This window comes from Oncorhynchus kisutch, linkage group LG7, assembly GCF_002021735.2.
Source record: "Oncorhynchus kisutch isolate 150728-3 linkage group LG7, Okis_V2, whole genome shotgun sequence".
Lineage (NCBI taxonomy): Eukaryota > Metazoa > Chordata > Actinopteri > Salmoniformes > Salmonidae > Oncorhynchus > Oncorhynchus kisutch.
The window spans coordinates 18,580,158-18,592,774 of NC_034180.2; the positions used below are offsets into that span (position 1 = coordinate 18,580,158).

The window sequence follows — 12,617 nt, forward strand, 5'->3', positions numbered from 1 at the left end:
GATACTTAGGCTTATAATACTTTGCTCCCAAGGTTGCAGATTTGTTTCTCCATAGATAAACATTACAACAGTCTAGTTTAAATATGAACCAAGAAAACCTTGAAGTGTTTGTTACCCATTCTGAAAAACGTTTATAGAAAACATTTGAAATTGTCGAAAAACCCTGATGATCGAAAAATGCATTTTTGTAACATTGAACGAATCAGGAAATTCTGCCAACAATTCAATTATGGGGTCCTATCATTTCAAACGAACGTTCAATGCTTTCCTGATGTATGAAATAACCCCCCGATTAAAAGTAGAAACTCAAGGGTTAGGTTACATATCACGATTGCTACATTTAGTTGCCAATGTCAATGTTCTTATATTTGGAACTAACTTGCATTCAGAAAATGAAAGTCTAGTCAAGAGGGGAAGAAGACAAGGAAGGATGCATGGAGAATATCGAACCAAGCATCCTATTCAGAGAGGTCGGTCTACCTAACTCTAAAAACCAATGGCAACCTCATCCTAAAAGCCAGTCTTTGTCAGCCTTAAAACCCAACATGTTCTAAAACGCCATTGTGAGGTTAAACCTCATAAATTTGTAGCAGGCACTGATTAAACATCACGAGAATTGAAACACTAAAGATTTTGTCTAGGTCCCTTTTGGAGGACAGACAATGGTCCATTCAGAGGGAGACAACCACACAAAAAGAGTGTTTTAAGGGGAGATGCTGCGCGCGGAGGGGTTCGGTCAGTCCCCTCCATATGTGATACAAGGTGGCCCGAGCCCCGGGGACAATAGACCAGGTGACAGGGACGATGCGCTACTGGGTCGGAGGACGAGCAAACAACATCATAGGGGTCGTGAAAGCGTGAAAAAGAACCAGTGTTGCCACAGAATAACGCATCTTCTATTCCAGTCAGCCCCTACGACATATTTCACTTCCATCAATGGAATAAGACAGGGAGGAAGGAGAATGAAGTGAAGTGTTTTACCCCACACAGAGGCAGGGACCTTTGACAGCTTACAATATGGATTATAGAATCAACTATAAAACATTGAAATGTGATTTTTCAGTGTACGGGTCCAATAGTAAACGCATTTCCCCTCCTAAGATAATATTTTTATAGAGAAATAAAAGTGTTGATCAAACCCGCATAAATCCAAATGAATCGACCATTTAAAGGGACGATACAAATATGATATTCTTCTGTCTACAAGCTAATAACCGAAGATGAAAGGACAGCGCAACACACTGAAATGGCATACACTATAAATAGTTATTACTATTAATGCCAATATTATTTTCTTATTTAAATAGGCCCATCGCTATGCAACCCAGGACTAAGACTACTTCGGTTTCATCGTCCATTATTTTCCCGTTAATTACAGATAAAACTGCAATAACGGTTTGTAAAAAATTATTTACAAAGAAGTTTGCAGAATTATGTATGGGTTAAATGAATGCTTTACGTTGCCTGCACGTTTGAAGCACACGAAGAGAGAGCACTTTTGAACGAGAGGGAGATGAGCTGTATGGTCGAATGTTTACCCGGTTTTTGTTATGCTCAGTGAAATCCACTCTATAGATTGCGATGGTGTTTGCTCAGCTTTAGGGTTCTGAACTGTTTACATGATAAAAGCTAACATTTCTTGCTGTTCGTTTCTTATTTCCATAGGTTCCTCTAAGCTAAGCCTTTCTCTTCTCTCTAATAGAAATAGAAATAACAAGCACTGGTAGGATGCAATGTCATAGACTCTTAGCTATAGTCCGAAATAGTGTCAGAAGTTGTTGGATAGAATGGTGTATCCCTCAATACTCAATAGCCTAGCTTTGTTGGAATACATGTAGGCCTAGATGCACGAGGACTTCTGAAAAATGGACAATATGTGCAAACATGTACAAGATTTATTCATAATTCTATAAAAACACAAAACATTTAAGGCCAACCAATCAATATAACGATTATGTTCTATAACATTTCCAGACAAAAGTGAAAAACAATTTCCAAAACAATTATATCCTAATTCTCTCGTACTTTTGACAGATATCTTGGTGTATATTCGAAATTCATAAAAATGACAGAAATGTTAAATTACTGATCAAATAAGCCTAAGCAAAGTAAACACAACAATGATCCAATTGGATAAACAAAACTTAATCTAGGAGTATAATGTCCATAGGCCTACCACCAGACTACAACAAACTAATAACGACTTTAATCATTCGAAAATATCACTCAATAGGCTACATTTAATAAAATACCAAAAATAAAATATGTGCAAAATAGCCTACTTCTCATACAACATTATTAGTGAGAGTTTAACACTTAAGTACCTCGAAAAATAAGGGAATTCAGAAAACATATTTGGTTTTAAGTGTTCCTCTACAATGTCCTCTTGTTGATGTTTTCAGTCACTTAAAATAACTGAATTGAACTGAGTCGTTCAGAAAGTCTCTCCAAGCAAAGGTGTGTCTAGATGCTGCCGGGCTGGCAAAATGCTGGTATGGGGAAGGTAGACCGAACGGCGACGGAAGCTGGAAAGACTGGTATCCCAAACTGAAGGGTGTACCCGGGGATGTAGTCGTTCTAAGACAGCCTCCTTTCTCCGTGTTAATGAAACAGGTCTGATAAGGCTTGCCATCCCGAACTAGGATGGGTACCACTACTCTTCGCAACATTGGCGATTGGTTTATGTCTTGTGGCGCTCCCTCTACTCGCGACCTCTTCATTTTGTACCTGTGGTTCTGGAACCAGATCTTGATCTGCGTCGGCGTCAGGCTGAGGAGATGGGCGAGCTGCTCCCGCTCTGGTGCTGACAGATAGCGCTGCTGACGGAAGCGCCTCTCAAGCTCGAAGGTCTGGGCCTTTGAGAAGAGCACGCGGCGCTTCTTCTTCTTCTCGGCCTCAGAGTCCAGAGAAGACTCGTTTGACTTGTTTGGGGAGATCTCCAGGCTACCCTCATCTGAAGCTGAGGAATTCAAAATTGTGTTATTACACTGATCAATTAACCATATAAACAACTCACGAGATACAATAATCACCATTAATACATAGCTACAGAGATTTATTTACCCCCAATTTGAATTAGGCTACACATCTCCCTATAAAATGTATATCCAATTATTTCATAATGCTTAGTTAATTGGATGGATACCTTATTGGATCTCGTAAAACATGCATGTTGGAAATCGCTGTGGATGATATTAAATTGTGTCAATTTAAGCAGGACCCATAAAATCCAGTTAGGCCAATGGATTTGAAGTGGTTAGGCCTATCTGTTTCTATGCTCAGGTTTCAACCAGGGGGACTTACAGAGACAAGGGCTCCGGTCGCTGTCCATCCAGGAGGAGTAAGGGGAGCTGTAGCAGGAGTTACCGGGGGAAGGCTGCGCTGTCTTGGCGTCATGCTCAGGCAAATCCAGGATGCTCCTCACGGAAAAACTGAACTTTGCAGCAACAGCCATTCTGTCCAGGAAAAAAAACAGAATCCTTGTGCGTAATAACTATCCGAATGAGAGGATACAGTTGATATAGGAGTAAAAATATGTATCCACTCAAGGAATGGCGAAGAGCGCTGTCAGAGTCAGAGACGACCTAGAACACCCTGTGTGTGTGGACATGAGGCAGTGTTTGTATAAACAGTACTTCACGCCGCTTATATATGCTCCTCGAGGACGCCAAGTACCTGAATGATTCGAGTGCCTTTATCCAATGATGGTAGGTGTGAACCCGCAGAAGAATATCCCCGTTGCCTCAACAATGGCCGAAGGAAACACTCGTCATCATTACAGATTCGTCCCGTATCGTGAAAAGTGGTGACCAGATAATGGTGATTGTTGCAGCTGAATCACGTCTTGGGTGGCAAGTGACAACAGAACCCCCCTCCCCCGAAATAACATGTCCAATATTTGCATACAAAGTGAGCAATTAGTGTGAGATGCCCCGGAGTTGGTTTAACTAATATATTTAGGGCTGTGCACCCTATCCATTGCAGGTATTTTGAAATTACATAGAATAATAATGTTGTATGGCATGTACATAACAATATCAAAATCACACAAAAATAGCACACCAATAACACCTATTTTTGTTTAAAAAAAGAATATTAGGTTATTTTTTAAAATCATTTATCATTTCCATTTAGGATATAAACCTCATTTTAATTTCCCAAGAAAATGTATATTTTCTTCCGTATAGGCTTCACAAAGAGTGACACTCCTGCAAAATGACCATGATCATGTGAACCAAAATGGAGAAAAGTCAACGACCAATTTCTAATGAGTAGAAAGAATGGTGTTACGGCAATTTCTCTTGTGGCAGACAGGTCAATTCTTAGAGGCTATCCAGTGTGAATTAAATTGAGACAGATATGTTATTATTTTAGTATTATTTTAGAGACGACACGTGAATCACATGAGTGCCTTGGAACAGTGAATCAAGCTATTTTCTGATTCCAAACATATGGCACGCCCTACTTGGACACTGTAACGGAAAACTGCCATTTATAAATTAATTTGGGGTATTTTTAACATCTTAAAGAACAATCTGACCTTAATGGCCATGTTCTCTTATAATCTCCACCCAGCACAGCCAGAAGAGAGAGGACCGGCCACCCCTCAGAGCCTGGTTCCTCTCTAGGTTTCTTCCTAGGTTCACACCATTCTAGGGAGTTTTTCTGAGCCACCGTGCTTCTACATCTGCATTCCTTGCTGTTTGCGGATTTAGGCTGGGTTTCCGTATAGCACATTGTGACATCTGCTGATGAAAAAAGGGCTTAATAAATACATTTGATTGGTTGATTAAAATACGCTGACACTTTTTACTGCAATATACAGTAAATGATGGTGCGTTGTGGGAAAATGTTGTGGGCGGGGAAAGAATGTCTGTATTTCGAATGGTGATGGTATTGTTGTTTCTGTCTCATTAACATATTTTGAGGCGTGCCTTGTAATAGGCTATATTTGTTGCCAATTTAACTGGTATGTGGTAGTGCTCCATCAATCTCAAAAGAATACGTGATAGTTTGGACTGTTAAAAAGTTTTAAACCTTCAATGCTTGAGCATTTTGTCATGTCCTTTTGGTCTGTGTTGGCCTTTGGGGAGCCTTCGATAAGGCCTCTAGAAGTGTAAGTGATATAAAACACCAAATATTCATTAATATGCTGTAACATGTAAACACTTAACTTAGCAGCAAACCTGCTTGCTTGTAAAATTCTGTGAAATACAAACCCCTCCCTTTCCGATGAAGGTATCCTTTACTTTATTTTTTACAGTATAATACAGTACATTTTACGGTATTGTCATTACACAGCACTTGCTTTGATATATTATTTATATTACAGTAGTTGTATTACAATATAAAATACAGACTTTTACTTGCCACTGAGCTGCCTGTAAGTTACTGTCAAATTCATGGCGTCCACCTTACATTGTCGGTCAAACGCTATATGACTATGTTGGAACAGGTGTCCTTCACCTTCAGTCAAAACACACCTTTTATAAAGGCATACAGCCTAGTAATAGGAGATTATGACGCAGCTGATAAAGGGGATCACATATCCCCAGCAGACGCATTCATATTATGGAGTGCTGTAGGGGGAGGATGTGGCATATGAAAAGCATTTTTTTCCCGTCCGTTTTGGGGTGTGTGTTTCAACTGTACTTCAGACTGAAGAGTTCTAATATTGGCTCTCGTCTCAGACTTCAGATACGGACACGAGGCACAGGCAGGTCCGTGGAGTTCCATCTAGTTCCCATGCCATGCTTTAGACGGCCTCCACTCCTCTCTGCTTTGCGCGCTTTGCCTTGGTGACAGGGCCTGCCCTATAGCGAGGAGAGTGGACATGCCTCAGCCTTCCATCCCAAGTCGTCCTGGGTGGTCGGCCGAGGGGGAATACAAATACATGCCAACCAGAGGCTGAGAACAAAGGAGGGAAATGTAGCCCCGCGTCCGAGACCCGTTGGAAGCATTTGTTCCAGTCAAGATTTTGCATTTGTTCAGTCCTTCAATAATACGGTGATTGACGCCCCGCCACAATGTCCTTTAACTTTCCAGGATAAATCCGAGCTTGTTCCTTGTTGTCATGGTTTTGAATGGGCCTGAATGGGATGCGGGCATTAGGCCTACTACAATCTACTGCTGCTCTACGTCCAACACCCGCCAAACCTGCAGTGAGCAGAAATATTACTTATGCGTTTCCAAACGAATTAAAACGCCTTTTCATTTCCACTACCCAAACAGTAGTTGACCTCGATGATTCGAACAATATGGCGTATAAAATATAGTGGCCTTTCATTTTGCTTTAATCTTTTACTCAGAAGCATGTCTACGCACTGAAATCAAACTCTAAAAACAAGTCTAGTGATAAAAACACCATGGACAACGCTTATTGGAGACTCATGCAGACCTGCAACACACCCTTGAGACATCGGAGTAGCAAGAGAAAGAGGATTGTTTTTTTAGAACTATGTCTGATAGTCCTATAACAAACATGAAAACGCACATCTAGGCTGTGCAACAAGGTCTTCAGTGAAGAGGCTCTCAAATAATGTTGACAAGAACTAACAGATTACTGTAAGCAAGTAGGCCTATACGGTGGCTCAAGTGGGTCAATTTGCAGAGGACTCTTCATTTAAGTGCAGAACTTCGTAAGGCAAAGATAAGTCAGGTTCAGATAGCGGGAATGATTCTGTCCACAATGAACTCGCCAGCCCCTTAATCTATTAGACCCACAGACTTCAGATTCAGCCAGAGAGGAGAGGCCACTCTGGGACCGAGAGCTCTTTACGGACAAATATTTACTTTTGTTGTAAGCCTCTTGGCTGGTTCTAAATCTTCAACAAAATTGCGATTTTCACATTTGAAGTGTAGTCCTTTAGGCAAATTTGGTAAGAAAATTAAAATAAATGTCTAATTTAACCAATCTTATAAGAAACATGATGTAATATGTGTGTAATAATAGAAGGTAAGCAATTTATGTTAAAAAGATTAGGCTATCTGATATTTGATCTCTGCACCTGTCCTCTGGCCCTTTTCATCAATACTTTTAGAGAGTGTAATCAAAACCTATTTAATTCTACGGATCTAACAAATACCACAAAAACAACATCATGTGTTAAAAGTGTGATTTGACCTTCAACGAGATTTACTATTCAAATCCAAAACCCTGCAATGCACCTTCCACTGGGCACAGACGTAAGTTCAAAGACTAGTTTTTATTTTCATTTGGTTGAGTTGTTAACTGACGTGAATTCAACGTGAAATCAACAAACGAATTCACCATGTTATTGGATTTAGTTTATAAGTTGGGGGGGGGGGGGGGGTTGTTTTCTGTGGAAACGACGTTGATTCAACCAGTTTCTGCACAATGGGCTGCCTCTGGCATTCGCTCATACACTGTACATTTACGTATTTCGATTGCCCTCTTTGCCATAGTTCTAAAACACACGGCCATAATTAAGAAAGTATCAATAGTATAAAGTAGGCTAATTCGATACATGGTGCTGGTAAGAACACCATGGCAATAGTAGAGCTTTTGCCATGAGGGCATCAGGGTGCTGAAAAAGAAAAGTGACGGCGCTGCACTCTGGTTTAGTAGTGCGATGATCTCTTTTGTGTAAAGATGAAAGTGGGATTGAGGTCACTATTATTATCAACTAGAAAACATTATTATTAGGCTATTAGTTACTTTTATAGGGACCACAATGGAAATAACTGACTTGTTTTATATCACTGTCACGTTTTTAAAATGTATGTGTTTTATTATCTGGCAAACACAATCTATCACACATACACTACATGGCTAAAAGTATGTGGACACCCCTTCAAATGAGTGGATTTGTACATTTCAGTCACACCAGTTGCTGACAGGTACAACATTGAGCACACCGCCATGCAATCTCCATAGACAAACACTGGCAGTAGATTTGCCCATACTGAAGAGTTCAGTGACTTTCAACGTGGCACCATCATAGGATGCCAGTTTTCCAACAAGTCAGTTTGGCACATTTCTACCCTGCCCGGGGTCAACTGTAAGTGCTGTTATTTCGAAGTGGAAATGTCTAGGAGCAACAACAGCTCAGCCGCGAAGTGGTAGGACACACAATCTCACGGAACGGGACCACCGAGTGCTGAAGCGCGTAAAAATCGTCTGTTCTCGGTTGCAACACTCACTACCAAGTTCCAAACTGCCTCTGAAAGCAACATCAGCACAATAACTGTTTGTCGGGAACTTCATGAAATGGGTTTCCATTGCAGAACAACCGCACACCAATGGCCATTGAACTCTGGAGAAGTGGAAACGCGTTCTCTGGAGTGATGAATTACGCTTCACCATCTGACAGTCCGACAGACGAATCTGGGTTTGGCGGATGTCAGGAGACCGCTACCTGCCCGAATGCATAGTGCCAACTGTAAAGTTTGGTGGAGGAGGAATAATGGTCTGGGGCTGTTTTTCATGGTTCGGGCTAGGCCCCTTAGTTCCAGTGAAGGGAAATCTTAACGCTACAGCATACAATTAAATTCTAGGCGATCCTGTGCTTCCAACTTTGTGGCAACAGTTTGGGTAAGGCCCTTTCTTGTTTCAATATGACAATGCCCCCGTGCACAATGAGAGGTCCATACAGAAATGGTTTGTCGAGATCGGTGTGGAAGAACTTGACTGGCCTGCACAGCGCCCTGACCTCAACCTCATCAAACACCTTTTGGATGAATTGGAACACTGACTGCGAGCCAGGCCTTATCGCCCAACATCTGTGCCCAACCTCACTAATGCTCTTGTTGGCTGAATAGAATAAAGCCCCTGCAGCAATGTTCCAACATCTAGTGGAAAGCCTTCCCAGAAGAGTGGAGGCTGTTCTCGCAGCAAAGGGGGGACCAACTCCAAATGAATGCCAATGATTTTGACAAGCAGGTGTCCACATACTTTTGGCCATGTAGTGTATGTTTGAATAAATTGTGATATTCCCTTTTTCTTGTATTTCTCTATATGAGCCTCATAGGCTATTTAAAACAACACATTTACAAATGCTTACCAAATGCTTTTCTCTGTAACACATGGGCAGGTTTCCCCTTTGTGTCCTCGGGCAAGCCATCTGATTCTTACCATTTCAAATGAAATGGCGAGAAAACTGACACCAGCATTTTCTTCTATAGTATCTAACATGCAGCCTATTGAGCTCTGCTTGTACCACTACTGCATAAGCATTGAACTCCAAACACGGCCTAGGGACTGCAAGCCACTGTGGTACCACGCTGCCCTCTTGAGGGCATACTGTCACTCAACCGGACCAAGAACGCAGAGTGCGACCTTATTATGTATAGGTCTAATTTGCTATAGGTCTAAATGAACAATTAAGCCTTATCTGAAATTCAGAGAGTAAAACATCTGATTCGATATCAATATTGGTGTGCAGTTATGAAAACATGATATGAACATCACAATATGGCACATTGACTTTGAAAATGAACGCAATAATAAAACGTAGCAGGTGTGCTAGGTCGAACAGTTGAGGCCCCAAAGGAGAGAGATTTGGGAGCGACTAATTTGGACAACAGTTCTCAGAGTCTTTTACAAGACACCATCAATGGCCCTAATAACTTTTGATATGAAATGGCATAACACAACACATTAGATAAACTGGAATGACATGCTCACTCACGGTTGCACAAAAAAGAGCTGTGAGCAAACCACGCCCCAAAATATTAGAATGAGCCACTGGCCGACATTTTAATCATCAGTAAAAGAGGAAATAACCCTTTTCTTAACTGCAAAGGGTTCTTTGGGTCAGTATGGTTCTACCCAGAACCATCACCCTTCCCAAAGAACCCTTAAGGAACCCTCTTTTTCTTAGTATGTATAAGGTCATCAGCCTATATCCAAACACCAATGCAAACATAATTTAGTCTATTTTTAAATGACTGTTTCCCAAAACATTACTAAAAGTAAATTTACTTGAAAAGTAGACAAAAAAACATGTTACGACTTTAGTTATACTGTAGTTGGATATACACTGAGTGTACAAAACATTAGGAACACCGTACACCCCCTTTTGCCCTTAGAACAAGTGTTCCACAGAGATGCTGGCCCATATTGACCCTAATGTTTCCCACAGTTGTGTCAAGTTTGGCTGGATGTCCTTTGGGTGGTGAACCATTCTTGATACACACTGGAAAAACCCAGCAGCATTGCAGTTCTTGAAACACTCAAACCGGTGCACCTACTACCATACTCTGCTCAAAGGCACTTAAATATTTTGTCTTGCCCATTCACCCTCTGAATGGTACACATACACAATCCATGTCTCAATTGCTTAAAAATGTCTCATGGCTTAAAAATCCTTCTTTAACCGGTCTCCTCCCCTTCATCTACACTGATTGAAGTGGATTTAACAGGTGACATCAATAAGGGATCATAGCTTTCACCTGGCAGTCCAGGTCAGGGAAAGAGCAGGTGTTCCAAAAGTTTGGTACACTGGCCAGTGGTTCTCAAACTGGGGGTACCTGGCCTATCCACAGGGGGTACTTAGGAAGACTCAAAGGAACATGATCAGCTGCACATGTATTTCAGGCAGAGACAAATGTAATTGATGGTACAGTAACCTCATATGTCGATAATGAGAACAGTGGATAATGAGAAGTGAACTGCCTGGTGGTTCCGTGCTTCAGGTAAAAATGATTGCATATCCACAAGATGGCGCCACTTCATCGTGGAATAGAATTCTTGTGCAGAATTCCCTAGATTTTAGTCTGTAGAATGTAAACCATGTGGAGAGCATGACATCTCTCTTAAAATCTCCTTTGTCGAGTGATGGTCCAAAAACACAAGACGGCGCACGAGCTTCCTCAAATGAAATGGGTTTGTTATATTCTCCTGCATGAGCTGAAGGTTGATTTTGATCAGAAATACAGTGTAGACATTGTTAATGTTGTAAATTACTATTGTAGCTGGAAAAGGGCATAATTTTTTAAAGGAATATCTACGCAGGCCTACAGAGGCCTTTTATCAGCAACCATCACTCCTATGCTCCAATGGCACATTATGTTAGCTAATCCAAGTTTATCATTTTCAAAAGCTAGTTGATCATTAGAAAACCCTTTCGCAATTATGTTAGCACAGCTGAAAACTGTTGAGCAGATTAAATAAGCAATAAAACTGGGCTACTTCAGACTAGTTGAGTATCTGGAGCATCAGCTTTTGTGGGTTTGATTACAGACACAAAATGGCCAGAAACAAAGGGCTGTCAGTTGACAGTGAGAGGATGTTTATTTTTTTGCTGAGTTTACGCACGCGCACACACACACACACACACACACACACACACACACACACACACACACACACACGATCTGGGCCTCGTTTCCCAGAGCATGCGTAGCGTTATGATCATCGTTAGAACCATCTTATGATTTAGGCTGTCTTTAGTAGCCAAGGTGTTTCCCAGAGCCTCTGCTAGTAATGTGACTCTTAAAACCCTTTGCACATCTGAGTGATCCACACTACTCGTAGAGCAGACAAAGTGCAGCGTTAGGCTTCTTCTCTGCCATAACACCTCACCAGATATAATTCTAAAAAAATGTACAACTGTTTTGTGAATGGGCATGACGTTTCATCTGGGTAATGTATAGGATCTAATGTAGGCTAATATTTGAAATATGTATTTGTAACATTTTGTCAAGCTTAGTTTTATCCCAAGCTGAATCTTATCCAGTACTTATCCAAATTGGAAAAAACTGGAACCAGTGGCAATTTTTGCATGTAAATCTTGGTCAGGCAAAAAATGATATTTCTTTTTTAGATGCATGCCAGCAAAGACACTACACAACACAACACATTAATTGCACTATAATGGTGACAAACAGTCCTCACACACTAGGGCCTCCATAAATCTGGGGCATATAAGCAGACAATTAAAGCTCTTACAATATTCTATGATTACATTTCTCTAAAACAGGCTATAGGCTACATGTGCACCACCAAGTCAGAACAGTAGGCTAAATTATGAATGGAAAAGGCACCATATTGTTAGGGTGAGGCACATGAGCTACTAACAGCTTACTACACAACATACGCTTAGTATTACTTTCTTAGCTACAGTATACATATCTCCCTGGCATATTACATCATTTATGCAGTAGCATACAATACATTTTTGGACTCACATTGTTGTTCTGTGCATTGTTGTTCTGAACAGGAAGGTGGCGCAGCGGTCCTTGTGGGTACTTTCAAGATAACTGGGAACTTGGAAAAAAAACAAGGTCGAATCATGACGTCGGTGGTCTTTAAGTCAGAGCTCTAGAAAAAGGCCTAAGTTCCCGTTTTGGAATTCCGGGTTGGAATGGGAAAACTTATTTTCCCAGTTGATTCTCGTTTTTTTCTGAGTTTCCAGTTGTCTTGACCGTGGCAGAAGTCATGCTGGATTGACAGCATGGCCAATGTATTCAACCTTTTACCCGATTCCTTCCAAATCACTCAGTGTTGAATTTGTGACTTCCAACTTGTTGTGTAATGCTTATGGCCAATGGCTGATGAGCACCGATATCTATAATTTATCTTCATATGACAAGGATGGAAAAGGACTTGCCAGTAGATTCCCGACGTGATTCATGATGATGACTGCTTGTCTAGC

General features: G+C 41.0%; 1 protein-coding gene across 1 annotated transcript; it reads right to left on the minus strand.

The window, feature by feature from the left end:
- Positions 1-1,877: 1,877 nt before the first annotated feature.
- On the minus strand, positions 1,878-4,572 carry nkx2.9 (NK2 transcription factor related, locus 9 (Drosophila)). The gene is made up of 2 exons (XM_020487077.2): positions 3,304-4,572; positions 1,878-2,959 (listed from the first exon to the last, which is right to left on the minus strand). The coding sequence occupies exons 1-2, from the start codon at positions 3,452-3,454 to the stop codon at positions 2,403-2,405; spliced, it is 708 nt and encodes a 235-aa protein (XP_020342666.1). The 5' UTR covers positions 3,455-4,572; the 3' UTR covers positions 1,878-2,402.
- Positions 4,573-12,617: the final 8,045 nt, after the last annotated feature.

What these genes read in the sequence shown, in the direction of transcription:
- nkx2.9 (XM_020487077.2), bottom strand. Translation starts at nt 3,454, where the DNA reads ATGGCTGTTGCTGCAAAGTTCAGTTTTTCCGTGAGGAGCATCCTGGAT. An exon ending in CGACCGGAGCCCTTGTCTCT is followed by an intron (nt 2,960 to 3,303) that starts GTAAGTCCCCCT and finishes TGAATTCCTCAG; the next exon opens with CTTCAGATGAGGGTAGCCTG.